The sequence below is a fragment of the Paramacrobiotus metropolitanus genome, unplaced genomic scaffold (assembly GCF_019649055.1).
Source record: "Paramacrobiotus metropolitanus isolate TYO unplaced genomic scaffold, Prichtersi_v1.0 Parri_scaffold0000030, whole genome shotgun sequence".
Classification (NCBI taxonomy): Eukaryota; Metazoa; Tardigrada; class Eutardigrada; order Parachela; family Macrobiotidae; genus Paramacrobiotus; species Paramacrobiotus metropolitanus.
In genome coordinates this window covers 1,237,109-1,256,816 of record NW_026570250.1, presented here as the reverse complement: position 1 = coordinate 1,256,816, position 19,708 = coordinate 1,237,109, and the positions used below count along the sequence as shown (strand labels likewise).

The following is a 19,708-nucleotide window of genomic DNA, read 5'->3' as shown; positions in this document are numbered from 1 at the left end:
CTAGCTGGCGTGGGACTGTGTCCACAGAATGGCCCGCTCAAGATTGCTATGCCGGTTAAGTGATGACAGGATGCCACTCAAATGCAGCTTTGTTGGGAAACTATGATGCTGAAACTGCCGTTATAATCAACAATCGGCATCGCTGGAATTGCTCAACATCTAGCAAATCTCTTTCTAGTCTTTAGTTTGCCCCGTGATTTAAGCAGCAACAGCAACAAATAACAATATAATATTTTTTTCAAACCCGACCCAGTATGTCTATATCAAACTTTGTGCATTTATTCGTTCATCATTTACTTTTGTGAAAACAACTTTGTAGTACAACAGCAAATGATCGTCATAACAAAAATGATTCAAGTCTCCCGATAATCTCTACTGGCAGGTAGATTCTCTAAACCTGATGAACAGATATGTTAACCTAACAGACTAATCAGTACAAACCAACGCACAACTTCACCGTAAAATGTTTAAAAAAATCCTCAAAAATCATTACCTATATGAAAACGTTTAACAACACTGGAGGCTGCCACGCAAGAAACACAATAAACATCTGCACGTTAAAAATTCAAAAACCTTACTAGAAGCAGTCAGAAAAGAAGCAATCTAATTAACGAGGTCACTCCCGTCAGCAGCTCACGAAACGTGAAAACCAGGGCAAAAACTCGCAATAACAGTTAGGCCACGAAGTAAACAAGCCGTTTCCTATTCCAATTTCCAAGATTATATTATGCATTAAATCGTAGAATGGATGTGGCACGCACGACTAGGAGGTAGATGTAATCCCCGTAAACATCTCATTTTACGGGCTTAACAATTTCGTGAAATTCGCCGGGAAAACACCCTGTGCTCCATTGAACCTTAGCCCATCAACCATCCTTGTCGCTAAAATTGTAAAAACCGCGACAAGACAGCAATTTTTCTCGAGCGCAGCCTTTTGATCTGTCTGTTGCAAACCTGCACGTTGCAGGCCTGCAGTGCAACGCACCCCGCATGTGTGTGGACTGATCCAGCGTTCTTCGACTTTCTAAAAATTCCCGCGAATAAAATAACCTCCTGAAATTATCAGATCACGTCCCATCGCCTGACAAGTTGGATTCTCGTCAGAATTTCTTCTCCCTCCTCTTCCGCAGTAAGTGCACAGCCAAGCATTACGTACACGTATCTAAACTCATGCGCTGCCGTGCGTCACGTGCACGTTGGCGTGACGCCAGCCGCCTGCAAGAGCAGGCAGACATGCCGTGCTTTGTGCTAAATTCTCAACTGACTGCTGCATGTCCTTGTGGCTTGTGCAGTCGTCGGATGTTCGACAGCGTGGCGAAATATTTTTTCTAATGATCCTGGGTTTTCGTGTTTTCTTGAATTCCCATTGTGTAATTGTTAGTTACGTAAACTGTATCTGGAGTTTTGTTTGTTAGGAATGGCGCTTGCCGTATATCGTCGTCGACCGTCGAACGCGCGCTCCCGTTCCAACTCCAACGATGTCGTTATGCAAAAGTCCTCCAAGCCTCGCACGATGTACGACTGCGTTATTGTGGACGACCGGGACAGTGAAACGAGACCGAGCCCGCGATCCGGCCACCGCATTGTGGCTAACGACGGCTACATGTACTGCTTTGGGGGATATAATCCGGCCAATCCTCACCGTTTTGGCTTGTTCCCTGAACTGTGGCGTCTGTGCCTAGCCACCAACAAGTGGGAACACATGCCCAACGAAAACTGCCCCGAAGAGACGGCATCTCACTCAATGATCTTGTTAGGGTAAGTAAATGCATTCTTCTTAATTTTAATCGATAATCGAATTTATATAATCAATTAGCGAACAAAACCTTGAAAGTCTATTAGTGTTGTCGCATTACCAAATCATTTAAAAACCTGATGCAACGCGAATAAACACTGCGCTCTCACTAGATTCCCTGTCACGCTTCCCTGATTTTCAGTTAGTAAATTTCGCTTTTTCATAACTTCGCAAATGTCTGTGTTTGTTTGGATGATCTTGTATCTTGATACGGCATAATCTGTTCCTGATAATCAATTAGCAAAAACGAAAGCATAGGTGATTCTTTTCTCACTGCATGCAGCGGCATGCACGGATCGGTGACAAAGAACTAGGTTGCTAGTCTACTGTGCACACCGCTGTAAGTTGCTTTTCTGAATGCACATAACGATTGCGAAGCCATATGATTGGGGTATTTTTGGCTCGTTTTCGCTTTCTGTTGCACGGTTCAAATGTCTGCAGGCAGTTTGCGCGGTGGTGACTTTCCAAAATTTACCCTGACTTCCTAGTTTTTCGCCTACAGAAATTCTTGACACTTTATTGTTTATACATTTGTTGCTGTGGTTAGACTAATAACTGCCTTGCTGGAAAAAAATTGAAATTATTGTTAATTTCAGGAGCAACTTATTCGTGTGGGGCGGCACTGGATTCCCTTTTGGTGAGCGCTGCAGTAACACCCTCAACTGCTATCATCTCGGCATGCAGAAGTGGCACCAGGTACCTGCAGGCGGTGCCATTCCCAGCGCGCGCTATGGCCAGAGTATGACATTCAAGGATGGACAGCTGTACGTTATCGGCGGCACAACGGGTTACAATTACAGCATGATGGTAAGTGCATTAATACTGAAACTGCCGCTCGTACAGTTTATTTATGTAATAATTTCGTGATAGGTTCACGCTATGAATCTGGAGACGCTGGTGTGGGAAGACCCTCAAGCTAATCGTGGAACCTATCCTGAGTGGGATCATTACACCCCCGAACCACGCTATCGCCATGAAATCGCTACCAGCGGCAACCTGATTTACGTCCTGGGCGGTGGTACGGCCCAGACGGTATTCAACTTCGAAGAAATCCCCGCATTTAACGTCCAGACCAACCGGTGGACAGTCCTGACCAGCCGCCCCTGCCCCGTTACCGGCACCTATCCACCGCCTCGCAAATTTCACGCCGCTGTTCAGCACAAAGACTTTGTCTATTTGTGCGGCGGCTTCTCAGGACAGTTTGCCATGTTCGACGACATTTGGCGTTTAAGTCTCGCTGATCTCCAGTGGCAGAAATTGACGCAGCGACTACCTCGACCGATCTATTTTCACAGCGCGGCAGTGACACCGGAAGGGTGCATGTTTGTGTTTGGAGGTGTCATTTCGGAGAAGGGAGACTGTCGGTCTAACGAGACATTCAAAATCTGGCTGAATGTTCCTACCCTGCAAGAGCTGGTCTGGGATTCGATTACCACGAAGTACCACAAAGTGCTGGCCAAGCACGATCAAGATGATCGCGACCAGTTGACACGTCTGGGACTTCGGTTGCCACCAAAGTTTTTTGGGCGTTTGAACGCCAAAAACAGTGGCATTTACAAATGAAGCCGCTGTTAAATTCGTATTTCTTTAGAGGAAATGAGATGTATCTTGTTAGTTGAAAATACGTGATAGAGAGTTCTAGTTCATACTTATTTCTTTGATATTACTTGGCTGTGCTAAGTATAATTAATTAGATTTGAAATTTGATCCGCACTCTGTTAAATGTACATAGTTTTCCCTGCACAAATTGTAATGAATTCACCTGAAGGCTGTCTGCACTTCACTAATCTGACCATAAATGAATACGGCCCCTGTGATGTTGATAACTGACTGATTTCAAAACAATTTCGCTTGGTATGCCGTTACTTCTGTGGTGATCTCGTGAGGGCAAATTGTCAGTCAACAAACAACTCAACTTGCAATAAATTAACTGTAAAGGTTTAATCCGTCTGCAATTAACATCCATTGTTATTCCAAGAACCTTCTGACTGCCGCTGTGCAGTGTGGACGTACCTGTTCTTCTGGGTTGTCGAATGGTATTACGGAAATTATATCTCCAGCCTCGAACGATAGCTCATCGTGATCTTCGGCAGTGTAAGGATTCGTTGCTTTCACCTGCAAAATAAACAAATTAATATATTATCACATAAAACCGATTACAAAGACGCAAGTCGATGTTTGCTAAAGCGTAAATCACAGTTATAACATTTGCTTGCAGCTCTGCCTGGAGCCACGGATAGTCAGATAGCCATCCATCACGAAGACACGTACTAAGCGTGCTGCCTACTGCATGATCAAGCAGGCAAACCGAACACTGAAACAAATTTTATTATTCTCTCCATTAGTTCTGCGCGTTGGAAAAGGGTAAATTCAGGGAACAGTTTGGATCAGTGGAGGTCAAATTACATAAAATCCGCGCCAGCAAATGTGGTTAAACAAAGCGTATCAAATTTTTCAAACACAGCAATCTAATGGGCGGGGAGGACGTTCGAGTTAATTAAACAGCAATCTCTGTACTCGTACCGGTATTCACCATGCGATTTGCCGGTAAATCTGACATCCCATCATTTGCCAGAGAAAAGTGACAAACACTTCGACACTGACCTTATAGAGCACCTTATAACTGGATATCTTGCCTCCGGTCTTCGTTACATCGGCGGGACCATCCGCTGTCGGTGTTGCATACTCGCCGCTTAACTGAGATTTTGGGCTTGATGGATGAGCATCGCGCACTACTGTGGTTGATTCAGTCGAAGCCTTCTGGTCATGGGTGTGTGCTCCCGAATCTTCTTCACTTTCACTGGGGGTGGTCGAATCTCGCCGGTTGCGCACTATTCGTGTTTCCACGATGGGGTCCAGTTTGGCGGGAAGCTCGGGATACATGGAAACAACGCGCCCTGATGCGTTGCGTTCGACCGTGGCTACCGGAGTAAATGCCGAATTCGTGGAAGGCTGTAGGTTTCGCTTGGATTCGCTTTCCGGCTCCGAGTCCACAGAGACGGTGCGCACAACGGTTGCTGGTGAGGTAAATTCTCATATCAGAAATTATCTCATATGATCTTCGAAGTATGAAAGAAATTTCTGTATAAATTTCAATTATTTTGATTCATAATTCTCACGGGAACTATTAGAAACTACTGTTTTAAACTTATATCAAATTTCTGTATTACATGTTTCTTCATCGTCTAAATTCCAAGCAAACATATTTGCAAAATAACTAACACGATTCTAAAACTATACTATTGCACTATGCGCTTCGTTGTCGGTCAGTTTCATCGCGCACTCACTTGTTTGCTGGGTTTCCGGAACGGTTACTGTTGGTCGCGGGGTCGCAAGATCCCCCTGACCCCTATGACCGTTCTCCTTTCGGATCAGGTCAGCTTCTTGTTCGGTAAGCGGTGACGAAATGCGTTCAGGGCTGGTGATCGGTGCACTTCTATTTACAGAAATCCCATGTGGGTTACGATGCTAAACTATAAATACCACGGCACGCAGACAGCACAGCACAAGACATTACATCACGGGTTTTTTGCCACCAAAACCATACTTGTACGGCACTTTTCCCTGATCGGCAAATTTATTGGCGAATTCTGCCAGTGTTTGTGACACCTGTAATTAGAAATTCATACCGGTGAGCACGAAGCATAATTCAACAAGCGTTAAAACTAGCACAATCTCGGTGTTGTGGAGGCGTAAACTAGTTCATCTTTTGTAAAAATCCACCAAAAATGTCATTCAGTGCAAGATACGAAGTATCGACATGAAACTTACACCAAAAAATAAAACTTACTTTGGCCACTTCTGCATGATATACGTATTCAGCATCAAACATCGCCTTTAATGTGTATCCATAAAAGCCTATGCGACTTTCGTGTACAGCTGGAAGTTCTCGATGTAGTTCGTCGTTCATTGCTTCGTATACCCGCTGCATGGCGACCAGTTCGTCCTGTGCCTATAAAGAAATCATCGAAATATTCAAAACTGAAAACTGCACAAAGAAAACATGAAAGCAGATTTTAGACGAAATATGTTTCTTCAAGAACAATTCAAACCGTCGACGTTTAATATAAAATAATAAGTAAATGCATCAGCTGATGAGCAGAGCAAACTGACGATACTCTATTAGTTTTGAAGTATCCACGCTACCTTTGCGGCTTTCATATCGTTGCGTTTAGGTGCATTCAATTGTGCTGATAAATTGTAGCGAGCTGCATCGTAATCCACGAGCTTCCGATTCCGCTTGGCGATTTTATTCTGCAAAACCCAACAACAGTGAAACTACGGGACAACAACAGATAAAATGGTTTTAGTAATAAAATAATTTCGAAAATAGATGCTTCAAACCATAAAGGCTTCACATGTACGCTAGCATATAGTTGAAACAATCAAAACACAAAAAACTGACAACAAGACTAAGTTAAAAAACGAGAGTAAAAAAGAAGCTGAAATAAACAAAAATTGAATATAGTTTAAAATAACAGTTGAAGTTCTGAGTCCGATAGGAATCGATATAGACAATTTGAGACAAGATAACAGTCAGGGGATAAGCATTTCGGCTCTTCCGCCACCAACCTTAATTTCCGGAAACTGGTTTAAATAATTAGTAACGTTGTTCTGTAGATCGTCGTTGAGTTTCCTCAAATGCTCGGCTCGGGCTTGTTGTAATTGTTCGACCGCCGACGATAGCTGCAGCTGTCCCGACCACTCCGGTTGACAAATCTCATTCAACGCGTCCAGAAGTCCTTTACTGGCGGTATCCATCGCTGTGTTAACAAACAAACATCGTTGTGTTAAACGGATACGCATCTCTTATTTTACACAGCAATGTTTGTTGTACTTTTAAGTGCCGTCACATAATTCCGCACTTCCTTCTGGATCCGCAGACTATTATTTTGCAGTTTGCTAATATTGGCCACATATTCATCGAAGAGTTCATCTTGAGTTTTGTCAGCTTTTCCCAGTCGCTCTAAAACCTGTAACAAGAAGCGCACTAAACACCAGTACTTGAGTGTGCGTAATATTTTACAACAATATTTGTTGCATTACATCTTTTCCAGAGTAATCATGTGGAATACGACCACAACACAGAGTAAACCCAAGGGGGATAATTAAAAACTACATCTTTTGATGCGCGTCAGCGACAAAAATTGAGTTATGCAAATCGCCACTCTGACGAATGTTATACATATGCTCACAGAAAATTTAACCAGAGTATACACCATTCTTTTTCGAAAACTAAAAAGTAAAGCTGGCAAAGGTATCTTCATCATGTTAGGTCTCATGCAACGGTAAATTTCGCAAGAAAATGAAATTAAAACAAACCATGTACAACTTAAAAACAAACTATGAACAATTAATGTGTAGTTTCTGTCTACGAGTACGTATCTATGGGGTGACATCGAAGTCAAAGAATTTTAATGTGTTGTTTACTAAAAGCAAGGTCCAGCTCCCCGATATTGGAATGTACCCGAGATTTGTTATCGTTTTATGGCTTCATTATTGTAATGACAACGGTAGCAAGTATTAAACAACATTTACGGCATCGATTAAAAATTTAAGACATCTCCTGCTGTCATCCAGACAAGTTTTTAGCAGCACCGGAAATGATGCACCAACTGCTACATACATTGTCATACATACACTGTATGTATGGGACTATGGGTAAAACCTTGCCTCTTCATGCTTCTACTGTTCTACATATCTATCTACAGTACAATTTTAAAGTTTGCGCCGTTTTGTACCGCCTTTCGGCAGTCAAATGGAAAATGTAAGTACTATAGCTCAATGTTTTCTGCCACAGTCTCACAGTTGAGAACATCTTGCTGACAGCATGGAAATTTAATCGATTGATCCACCACAAATAATGCGACAATAAAGGAATCAGTTGGCGCTCCAAAATGTTAACAATGCCGCTGAGCTGGAAGGTTTCAATTAGACGACAATCTTTGGAAACACCAGTGAGCCAGATAGGAAAGTGCTTATGTTGACAGTGCTTATGTTTATATCTAAAGGGCAACTGCGCGGCTAAGATTACACAACAGCTCTGACAGCTGACATTTTGTGAGCGCAAAGAGCGGATCTCACAGGAAAAGTGGTACACAGTTCACACACATCTACGAGAGCGGAACAGATAAATTGTGCAATCAGACTCAGAATGTACAGTAGTCGCAAAAAGTGTGCCGCAAATATCTATTTCGATTACGATATCCCAAAAGCGTAACGATCGCTTGCGATTTTAATCCGATCCAATAAGTACTCTCGCCAGGATCTCATCCGATTTATTCTGAAGTTTCAGACATGGAGGTACTGTATTCGCTCGCACATCTTGGACCACAGAGTGTGTGTACGGGAAAAACGCGCATTCAATATACACACTCTAACCGGGCCAAACGCGCGATTCGCGATTTGATAAATTTCTGATGTCTTACAACATCTGGACTGGAGAACTTCTTGAATAATGAAAAAAATTAGAGCTCTAACAATTTTTATCATGTTTAGGCTCGAAAGCAGCCATTAACATACAGCTTTGGCGTAAGCACGAGTTACAAACGGATTTTGTTGTGGTTATTGGGGTGCCCCTGGAGGGGGGGAGGGGTACGTTCCGCGTCAACATTCTTGATGGCGATGAACCACCGAACAATGCGAGCTTTCAGCTACAGAACCTTTTTTTTCCAGAGTGAATTGCCATTTAAATGAAAAGACTTGATTTAATAAACAAAAATTCACAAGAAGAACTGTTCATCTTGAAACCAAATGAGGAATATTTCGTAGTCGTGCATTTTGCCCGGTTAGAGTGTGTATATTGAATGCGTGTTTTTCCCGTACACGGACTCTGTGGTTCAAGATGTGCGAGCGGATACAGTAATTTTTTAATCTATCTCATGCTACACATTTTCAACACACCTAGTTTAAGCACTATTTAACGTTGAAATTCATAAATGAAATTTTAAGTTTGACCAGTTTCCAAATTTGAAATCCCAAAATGCAGCATTCAGCAAATTAGAAAACAAATTTGCAGGATCTCGGGATGTGCATTCAAAAGCAGAATCATAAATCGTGCAAAAAACATATCTCTCCAGTTAAAGTGTTTTTCTGTCACGGTCATGGATGTTCACGGCTGATCTATGCAGTGCAAAAGAAAGGCAAACAATTCTGGATCCATTCATCACCTCCGACATGCGCCATAGAAAATCTGTCAGCCGCAATTCAACACCCATAAATAAATCACTTTTAAATTCGGTAACAGGCAGATGTAGTTTTCTATTTTGATCCCTCTTGATTTGTGGCACGGTTGTTTCATGCCGATCAGGTGGTTGTGGTGCAGCACACCATAACTTTCAAACTCAATTAGCGTAGCAAATTGCGACATGGTTTTCGTGAATTGCAAGAGCATACAAAATGAGAACTTGCGACGCTCTCTTAAAACTTCCATACACTGCAACCACTTTATATTTATATTAAATTAATACAAACTATACTTCTGCTGCGATTCGGAACTGCAGCGTGTAGTATATATATATGTAGCTTCGACACCCGGAAGACATGATTAATACTCGTACTAAGTTACTAACCGTAATCTACGCAGCTCAGAAATAAAATAATTTTCGTGTTCTTCTGAAAAAGGTTTTAATTTTTTACACTTGCAGCTTGAGTCTGTATTCTGTAATCACAAATTTAATGATTTTTTTATCAGTATTTCACTATTCACGCAGTAATACGAGTATATGGTAACCAAAATAAATTAACGGACAAAACTAGATAGGTGTAAGCCGAAGCCGTAAATCAGAAAGCTGTGACCAAATTCCATTTATTTTTTAGGTGACTGGAACTTCATAATTGGCTTATCGGACTGACTCATTTTCAGAAAAAGGGAGTGGAATTCAGAATTTAGCCAGAGATCGACATTTACTTTTCAGCCCAGTTCAAGCACACAAAATTTATAATCTTCAGGCTCACTCTAAGGCTGAGAGGTATCCCTTATTCCAGAAGAGACTTGATGGAAAAGCAAAATTAACAGCAAATCAATCAATGAAGTAGCCCAATGCAGTCTTTACTAATTTACGATTAAACTGTATAAACAGCTGCACTTTCACTAGCTCACTGCTCAAGTAATTCTTCTACGCAAACGAACCAGTCATTTATCTGATATTTCATTTTAAAACTTCCACCATCAGATAGCCTGTTTTTAATTCACAAAAGGCAACTAACAGATTTCAAAATCCACGTGGCTATCGCAGTGCCATAGTTTACAATTCCTTTACGAAGACGCGAATCACTTACTCGTTCTTTGGCTCGCAGACTCTGCTTCCGCATGGTCTTGACGAGGAAATCGCCAGCACCTCTCGAAGATTTGGGCTCCATTCTTAAGAAAAACACAATGATCCACTAAGCAAAACAATTATTACGGTCGTCAACCCGCGATAACGAAGCAAATCAACTCAGGTTTATCACCGATTAAAAGCGTTTTAAAAAGATGTTTCCGATATCCAAATTTCAAAATCGACAACACCAATGCACGATAGCGCACAGATTAACAACATTGCCAAATTTTATGGTGACCTGACGCGACCAGGCTACCGTGACGTCTGACTAATCATGCTGAGCAGATGGGCTCAGACTTGTGTCGGCTGCCGAACGAGTCAGGCGACCGCCTACTCGACTCTGCCATTCGTACTTTGTACCGACCGGAAATGAATCATCTCGACATCAGAATGGGAGTTTTGGGATCACATTACCGCGCATGCAGAAGTTCGCCATTGATCATGAGGATGCTCTAAACCAGCTTCTCTTCAGTGGGCTGTCAACTTCCCATAATGAAATCCACGGTACGGTCGTAGTACGGACGCAGTTCATGGCTAACGGGCAACAAACATTCAAACCTCGCTGGAAGTCCATTCCCCTTTATTGCAAGTGCAATGTCACACTTACAGGTACGGGACAATAGATTTTCTGTCGATCGGCTTTGGTGTGTTTTATAAAGCCTGTTCATACAATTTTAATAATTTTTGTTATTCGATTTAAAGGGATTTTATTTTGCTGATTTCAAATAATTTGCAGTTCAGTTTATATAGCCGATCCTTCAAGTTAATAATAAGTAACATTAACCTTGATTTATCAAGAGAATAAAGCATAAAGAGAATACCCATAAAGAATGGTGTGCATGCATAAAGCCATCTGTACATAATAATTCAGTTTCAATTGTTTTAGAATAGCAGATATGTACTCGTATTGATATCTGGTGAATTTTGAACAGATCGGTTCATATACATATTTCGCAAATTCAGTTTAAACTCACTACTGTCAAATGTGAATCGCAAATGCCAAAAACGTCGTTTTGTTGCTTTCAAGCTTTGCAGATCACATTACGAGAGATTCACCAAAAACTGCACACCGAAAACAGTAGCTACCAAAAAACATCACCTCAAAAACTAAAATTCTATGCACAATGCTAAATAAAACCTTCTAAAACTAGAGTATCTTTATACTTCAAAAACCGGTCGATTAAAAGTAAAAACAACAGTATATCAAATCCATAATCTCCATGCGGCGCTAAGTCCAAAACTTCAAACACGGCAAAAAAACTAACGGAATTAAACTCAAAGGGACAAAATTGTGTCACACGTTTCATCCGACACAAAATGCTCTTATCACAGCCAATTGAGAACAGACAGGAAAGGAACGGTATTCACCGGCGCACTACGACGGGGCTGAATAGCATCACCAACCATCGGCGAAGCAGTGCGATCCTGTGACGAGAATGTGTGTAAGATAAATTGAGATCATCATCATCGAAGTCATGGTTGCTATCATCACCGGAAGGGACACCATGTTGGCGGCTGCGTTGCATTCCAAATAGTCCCAACTTTCGCGTTCCTTCTGATCTCGCTTTAAAGGCATGTCCGGTAAGCATGTGAAATTATCCCGATCCTAATAAACATCATATTGTGAAAACTCACAGACCATTAGAAACTTTGTAAAAAAACGGTACCGCCTTTTAGCACAAAAAAAAGGTCAAAAGTAACTAACAACATAATTTAAGTTATCAAGTAAAAGAAACGCCTACATAGGAATTTAAACATCACCAGTATTATTCCTGCTGCCACAAAATATTTACAATTTAATTAAACCTAACAAAACTTCAAAAAGTAAAATAAATATTTCCAAAAAATACTGAATTACTGCGAAAAGTGCATGCAATGGGGCTTTTTGGGAGCTAACGGCGGTCTGAGACAACCAAAAACTTTTTTTGAAAATCATCTAACCCAAATTGCATTCCTTACCGGGCAAAGCAGTCCACAAGCCGGACAAATAACTGTACCAGTGTGCAGCCACTCGTTGCCAAGAATTTGTAGCTGTAAACGCTGGCCTTCGGAGTAGCAGATTATCGTCCGATTAGCGACAATTACATGCAGGCGACCATTTTGACAAGCGTGCTGCAAAAAAATGTAGCAAAGCGTCAATCACAACAGCAAGCGTTTTGAAATATGGGACGTGACGCCGACAGTCAACCATGCGTACTGCGTACTTCATAACAACCGGACCCCCAATGTTGCCACGTCCGCGTTAGCACGCATGTTCGTTCTGACCACGGCTTGTCTTGGGCGAAACACACGCTGTCTTTCCCATACTTTTCCAGGGCAAAATTCATCGAAGGCTCTAAAACGCCAAACAGATACTGTGAGTAATTAAACACTACACAATTCTGTGTAAACCAGATATTCAGCACATCACCGGCAAAATCAACGACATTAAATATACGTCGATAAAATGAACTTTAGCAGTGACGCTTCCGTTTTGCTTACCAGGTTGATTCTCTTCTACGGTGCATCGTGCTCCTCTCACAGTGCCAGCTGTACTTTTCCAACTGAATTCCTAAAAAAATCAATCATTTCACGATTAGGAATATTCACTAATGCTTATAACCACAATTTCCTCTGGAGAGGGCTCCACAAACCTGCATGAAGGGACAATAATCGGCCAGATCAACAGAGCCACCGTAATGGCCAACCATGTCATCCGGAACACCGGATATCGAATCGAAATTCTGATACTCCGGAGGTAGATCCGTTGAATAACCGGCCAAATTACAGATGGATAATGCATTTCGTTGTGTACTACACTCCGTTTTCACCATATTATTTGAGGATGTCTTCAGTCTGTTACAATATGGCGCCACGGATGTCCTATTAGAAAAACAAGAATAATACAATTTTTCAATATTTAGTCACCGAATACTTCGTACGTTACTGAGTCACTATCGCCCTAACCAACAAAATTAATTCAACACGTCTCACTTTTTTTGAAGCGCTTGGTCCATCCACGATTTACAGCTCTTCATAGCAAACCCACAACCCTGACCAGCACCGAACGTCACTTCTCTCGCTAGGGAGTAATTTGGCTGATACCATCCTGAATCTTCCAGTGCAGCGAAGGTGATATTAGAATACACTGGATTCTGCGTGTGAACGCCGGTCATGGCCTCATTTTCGAACACCCTTTTCTCCCAATGGGTCAACAACGTGCCTTCACCGCCTTGATTCTCCAATTCCGCCCCCTCCAGATCGTTACAACCAAAATGCCTACGCGCTTCCTCGGTCACACGAGGCGTTACCAACAGATCCATAGGACGTGTAATTTCTCCCCCTCGTACCTGCCAATTAGGCCGTTCGATATGTCGAATAGTGGAATCCGACCACTGATAAGTGTTCAGTCTGCAATCAATAATAATGCTAACGATATTACGTAAGCACAACCAATTTGAACCTGAACATCTTACAATTATTAAAAATTGAATTTACTTTAAAAATATCTCATGCCGTCAATGCGGTGACATTTACGCAAATAATCATAGCTCAAACGTCAAAACTGAAGAGGGCGGCACCGGCACGCGCCACATGGTAGCACAATTCTTCATCAACATTTAATGTTACCCAACTTGTACTGTTCAAATTTACGCAGTATAAAGCAGATAAACTATGCTCGACCACCTTAGTCTGATATAAGTTGTACCCACTCTGAATTCCACTGTGGTCGCCCGTACTTGTCCCTGGGGGTTCGCGGAGACCCATTTTCGTCGCGGTAGAAAGCGAACAGGGCCACGGAGAAACCAAGCGCATGGAGAATCTCATGTTTAACAGTGGAGAGGATCGTTTCAATGTCCGATGGATTATCGCTGATTGCATGGGGGCACAAATTGGCATGACCAGCGATAGGACTGCAAACCAAAAAATAATTCGGTTAACAACTTAACAGCAAGTGTACAGCATACGGCAAACAGTTAGTGGTTAGCATATATAGCATTTAAATGGAGAGACTCTGCAAACGACAAAAATAAAAAAAAAACAGATAAATCAATTGCTTGAAGTTAATAATGGCGATGCTGTTGCGTTAAATTAATATCATATCCTAATTATCTTTAGTTAAAACCTACAGAAAAATACAGAACCTACAGCACCTACACCTACAGAAATCACTTAGAACGACGAGAAAGAAAATATCTATCAAGAAACATTTGACCGAAACGCTCTCGAAACTTACCGGTCGTACGTCATTTCCTGTTGACAATGGGCGGCATAGGCGACCGTCTTGGAAACATTGCATCTTTCCGTTTCAAGAGTCGACACATAGAGAACAAAATCTGCACTGGCGACGCCTGGCCCATCTGGTGGTCCAACAGCTTGCTTCGTTGTGACGGAAACGGGAAACAGGTCCGAAAAAATTGTCGAAGGACTGGATGCCAAGTACAAGCATTGCTAAATATAAAGACAAAATGAGATTTAGTCAGTCTTTTGCCATACGCCCTAGGTAATTTCTATAGAAAACTGGAAAAAATCGGTTAATATGACAGACATATTTACATTTTCCAAGCGCAAAATGAACAACAACATTGTTCAGCCCAATTTCAACAAACGCTCATGCAGAAAATTGGCTCAATCAACCCAATCAATAATCAATGTTACCAGTAAATGCTTATCAGGCACAGGTACATCGCCACAGAATGTTTTCGGGTCACATCCTTGGTCGCAGTAAAAGACGTTTGTGTTCGATGGATCGGGATAATGCACTCGGTATTCCCCAGCAGAGTTGGTTAAACATTTCCTGTAGAAAAGCCAATAACTGTGACTGTGCAGAATGAAACTACTTGCAAAATAAGTGAACCTGAGGGGCCAGATATGACAAATACGATAAAACACCAGATACTACTACTGACAAAGCACATTTAAATTAGGTTTTATTTCATTGCCAAAAGACTGATGTAACTCTAAGCTACACCGTCGGCGAAATCTACTTCTTCGTAAACTAATCCGTCAGTTTTCAAAGAAACCTGACATCGCCTAATACACTCCAATACGACAGACAAACGAAAAAAACTGTCACGCGCAGATGACAATGTACTCGTAGAATATTTCGGATAAACGTATCTGGCCGTAAAACGTTCAAACAGCTTACCAATATTTCATACCTATCACAAAATCGTAGAAACAATTTTTTAGAATATCGACGTTAACGACAGATACTTCGCGCAAGGCACAGTATAAGCACAGATACATATGACGTAATTGACATTAATTGTTTTTAGAAACTACAAAATCGAATAGAGATAAATAAAACACAACCTATTTCTCGCAAAACGCATTGATGAGCAGACAAAAATTTTATTAATTTTTCACTTGTTGTTCTGTATATTATCTCAGTAGTCTGTGATTAAGCGTCTCGTCTCGCTCCATAATGTGCTTCATTCGCTGCATTCAAAACGTAATAACTGTTTTTCATCTATTTCTAAAGGGAAATTCGTCACGGAGCATGCACACGACTCTCTATGAGGGTAATCTTCGTCTCCGATAATTGCCAACAGGAACCAACCTCAAGCCGATCATTTAGTGCAGCTATCAATTAAGGTGAATTACCGTGAGAGCAGTACACGTAACAGGAAACATAAAAAAAACAGGTTACAAGCAAAAGCTAACGAAAGGTACTGTACCTGTGTAGTCGAATGGGGGTGGTACTGCGCACAACTTTCAGAGCTTCACTCCAAAATTTTACAGCTTGCGGTAGTATGACTTCCTGTACAATACAAAGATAATTACAGTGTGCAACATTTCAAGAGTACATGCCAGACAATTGCAGAATACCAAACAGCGATAAAAAAGTGAAAAAATATTATATTATACAACGAACAATAAATGAATAAATTACGTACAAAACATCGAGCGTGTGCGAAGTACAGATACACCCACCTTTATTAGTCGCTGTTGTCTGTTAGATAAGCTGCAAAAAGTGACAAAATATAGATACAGTATGCCTGTATGTGCACGAGATAAATTTATCCTCTTATCATTAATACCAACCTTGTAAAAAAAATTTAGTCAAGTAAAAAATAATAATAAAACATTTAGTCAGTCTCCCGTAAATAATGCAGAACAGTAATTCAGCGTATAATCCAAATCTTTTCATTTTAATGCAAAATTTTAAAAACAAAAAAATTATGAATCTCAGATCCAAAATATTTTTTACAGTTAATCCATCGGGCACCCTAAGATACTATACACTCGAAATTCAAAAGCGAAGAAATCCCGAACAAGACACCACCGTATTAAAAATTTTTCTAAGCGCAGAGCAACCCGCTCAGTAGTCCAAGACTCCAAAATCAATCTCACAACTGTCGTCGACTATTTATTCGGAGTGCGAGACTGAGCACTGTCAAAAAAGAGTAACATTTTTGAGAGATTTACGCATAAAATTTCCCACTTACGCATTCAAACTTTTGTCGTCATAATGCAGCGACACCCGTAACTGTCCCCATTCCGGTGTGCTGCGTTTGCTGACATTGTGACTGGATTCCAGAGAAACTGGCGGAAGAACCTGCAGAAAACGAACGGCGCCTATCAAAACTCCCCACCGCTCTTCTGATTTCAAAAGGGAAAGGAAACAAGGGCTGCTACCTGATCGCGTTTTGGGGGTTTGTAACTACATGATGCGGAAGATAATGGAAGCAGTAGGCTAGTCAGTCCGGAAAGTGTCAGCGCGCACTGTACGAGCAGATGTTGCATTGAAAAAGTCAAGAATAACACAGAGCTCGAGCCGTGGCAACATCGGAAATCAGCGTCAATGACAACAGCTAAGAAGTGCTGAATAAACAGAAACCCAGACGTATAAATACTGGAAATCAGAAAGCCGGAACTTTCGTGCGCAGGTTACAAAGCCACAAACCCGAAACGCAAAAAACGAATTGTTTCAAAGCGCGCTACCTATTAAACAATATACTCGTACAGTTAGCGCACAGGTGAGCACTGAAGTCCATCACTGTTTACACTGTACTGGTGAGCTGTATGTACACATGGTCGTACTCTAGTGGAGTACTGTACTGTACTTACGTTTTAAATCCATTCAGAATATGACTGGCTGACTGCCGCTCAGCACGCCTGCGGGCGGGCTTGATCTACAGAGTACAAACGCTGTTTTAAACTGTATAGCACATTTCCGGTGTTCGTTGCTAACCCCGAAAACAAACTCAAACAAATTGAAATACTACGCAATTTTTATAAAGAGAATAAAAGAAATTCTAGAACTAAATTCTCATTTTTTTTAAATTGAGGCGGTAGATCAGGGAAGTAATTTACCATATTAACTGCATGCTGGAAATAACCGATCCATATGCATGTGTCCACGCCGACTCCACGGTCCAGTCCACCAAATGTCAAAGTACGCAAAAATTTTATGAATATTTCAAGTACTAGAAGTCAATAACGTCCACGAAAGTTGCGGTTTCTCAATTTTTTTTAGAATGCAAAAGAGCAGTTTGCTTGGGTTATTTGGTAAGATATCGGATATCTCTTTGACGCATCCAGAATGGCCATTTGCCCAGTTTGCGCGCCATTCGATCGGCACAAAATTTTTGAACGTTTCTCCAGGTTCTATTCGACTTTCTGGCCGTATCTTTTAGCTTAATTAATAATTCGCTTATTTTGAATCCTCCACACCTACCCCAGTATCGGACGTCGGAATGACTCTTTGCAATCAGTGGTCAACACACCATCACCGGTGCCAACGATGTTGTTTAGTTTTTCTTTCCACGTGGTTATATTATTGCATTCCAGCCCTTTTTAAATATTTTTTGTTCTCTATTGAGTGTGTTCTCAAAGCAAACTTACTTTAATGGCCTACGATAGTAATTCTTTAGTCGTCTGTTCTACCCTCCATTGGCTTTTGTAGTAGTTTAGTAGCATTGTATGTAGCTTGACGGTATAATCCAAATTTTTTGCATAGCACGTTTGATGACCTTTACAGGAGCCCTCGTGTTTTGATTTTCGGTTTGGTAACTCGGTACGATGCATTTACAATTTAACCACAATCTATATAGTAACGCTTATTGCATCTACATAAATTCAAGTGGTTCCAGGCTTTACAACAATCAGGTGGCTATTGGTGACATTTGACTACTGGGTAACGCAAATGATTAGGCAGAAGGTAAAAAGAACTACTGTAAACCAAAGCTGATGGCAGGCTGGCAGCTACCGAGATTTAATTACAGACACGATCACAGAATTCAAATGCCACTAGTAAGTGAACTACATAATTATGGGTAAAAATACTTGTTCATAACACTTATACATAGCTAGTTTATTGGTTAACCGACGTAAAGGCATTGTGACCCACAAGGTCGCTTGAAGATGGTGAAGACTAACGAAAACAGCAAGACCAGTATATATAGCAGATGCAGATCGTGGTAGCACTGTATTTATTGTTACTTTGATTGCTGGCTGATCCATACTTTGTCACATAGAATTTTATGTAGCTTTGTCACATAGATTTTTATTCTTGTACAGCGTATTTGTACAGAAATGCAAGTTATAAAATAAAGAAATAACACAAAATTAAGAGCATGAACCATTCATAAAATTGCAGCTGGCCAATCAAATCCACGCAGTTCGGAGCACCTTATTAATGATAAGCATACTTTGTCCGCCATGGGAAACACTAACCATATAATATGCATCGTTCTGTACTTACAATAACCTCCTATAGCATAAACCTATAACAGCAATTTCAAAAACTGGCATCGTAATTGCGTGCATATATACCGGAATAAGGGCCAAATCGCGGCTTGGAATTTCGGTAATAGCGCAAAGGCGAAACAATCCCCAACCCCGGTGACCTTTTGTCGCCAAATCCGCGCTTGTCGCCGAAACCGCGTTTGTCCACGAAACCTTTCTTTGTCGTTCGATGCTGATCCCACGGATTGTACTGCAAACCATCGGATGGTCCGGAGTTATCGTCAACGTACATATCCGGGCGAAGGGTTACCATTGGCATATCCACGGCAATTGACCTTTTGTCCCCAAAGCCCCGTTTCTCTTCCGCCACCAGTATTCCATCATCACTGACCTTTTCCGTGTCAAAGAGGAAATCCGGATGATCGGCCAATGCAAATGTAGCAAAATATAGCTGAACGCACAGGGCTGTACAGATTATGGAAAGTACGGAAATTAAACCTTTGCATCCCATTTTGGCAATTGGAAGACCTTTTCGGCTGCCAATGCAAAGTTAGCGTAATGGAGAACTATTTATAAACCGATGTTCGAGGTACGATGTAATGCTGTGACAAGAATTACGAAACGGCAAAATGCATTAAAAGAATATATATACCAAAGAAAGGACGATTTTTAAGGATTAAAATTGCGTATCCGTCGCCCTGCGGACAATTACTGCGGTAATCCTGTGTGAAAGTAACGAAGAGATGAGGTTCTTATATATACATGAAACTACATGATGTTTTTGTGGTCCACTAGTTTGCCCACTTTGCTGTCATTTACGTGCGCCAGTTCATGCATTACGAATGAGGAAAAAGTGGCATCCCGCGGGATTCCGAATTAATCTTTCGACTTGCGTGTTTACAGCACAACAATCTTCGTG

The 19,708-nt window shown here is 41.3% G+C and overlaps 3 protein-coding genes across 6 annotated transcripts; 1 reads left to right on the top strand and 2 right to left on the bottom strand.

Moving 5' to 3' along the window:
* Positions 1-259: 259 nt before the first annotated feature.
* On the bottom strand, positions 260-10,321 carry LOC129588542 (myc box-dependent-interacting protein 1-like). 3 transcript variants are annotated; one of them, XM_055482817.1, is made up of 10 exons: positions 10,076-10,321; positions 6,633-6,768; positions 6,368-6,558; positions 5,942-6,049; positions 5,586-5,747; positions 5,313-5,404; positions 5,083-5,231; positions 4,412-4,812; positions 3,809-3,910; positions 260-882 (listed from the first exon to the last, which is right to left on the bottom strand). In XM_055482817.1, exons 1-10 carry the CDS (start codon positions 10,154-10,156, stop codon positions 859-861), a joined length of 1,446 nt encoding a protein of 481 aa, XP_055338792.1. In that variant the 5' UTR covers positions 10,157-10,321; the 3' UTR covers positions 260-858. The 3 variants fall into 3 exon arrangements, with proteins under 3 accessions (XP_055338792.1, XP_055338791.1, XP_055338793.1); XM_055482816.1 differs by having other exon boundaries at positions 4,400-4,812; positions 10,076-10,320; XM_055482818.1 differs by having other exon boundaries at positions 4,400-4,812; positions 5,343-5,404; positions 10,076-10,320.
* On the top strand, positions 901-3,610 carry LOC129588543 (kelch domain-containing protein 10-like). 2 transcript variants are annotated; one of them, XM_055482819.1, is made up of 4 exons: positions 901-1,129; positions 1,416-1,758; positions 2,392-2,602; positions 2,666-3,610. In XM_055482819.1, the coding sequence occupies exons 2-4, from the start codon at positions 1,418-1,420 to the stop codon at positions 3,356-3,358; spliced, it is 1,245 nt and encodes a 414-aa protein (XP_055338794.1). In that variant the 5' UTR covers positions 901-1,129; positions 1,416-1,417; the 3' UTR covers positions 3,359-3,610. The 2 variants fall into 2 exon arrangements, with proteins under 2 accessions (XP_055338794.1, XP_055338795.1); XM_055482820.1 differs by lacking the exon at positions 901-1,129 and having other exon boundaries at positions 1,269-1,758.
* A 794-nt stretch (positions 10,322-11,115) lies between the features above and the next one.
* LOC129588516 (leishmanolysin-like peptidase) lies at positions 11,116-17,091 on the bottom strand. The gene is made up of 14 exons (XM_055482761.1): positions 16,738-17,091; positions 16,548-16,657; positions 16,033-16,063; positions 15,777-15,859; positions 14,755-14,893; positions 14,333-14,547; positions 13,809-14,009; positions 13,090-13,506; positions 12,750-12,978; positions 12,598-12,667; positions 12,321-12,451; positions 12,076-12,228; positions 11,609-11,722; positions 11,116-11,541 (listed from the first exon to the last, which is right to left on the bottom strand). The coding sequence occupies exons 1-14, from the start codon at positions 16,843-16,845 to the stop codon at positions 11,443-11,445; spliced, it is 2,100 nt and encodes a 699-aa protein (XP_055338736.1). The 5' UTR covers positions 16,846-17,091; the 3' UTR covers positions 11,116-11,442.
* Between the last annotated feature and the right edge of the window lie 2,617 nt (positions 17,092-19,708).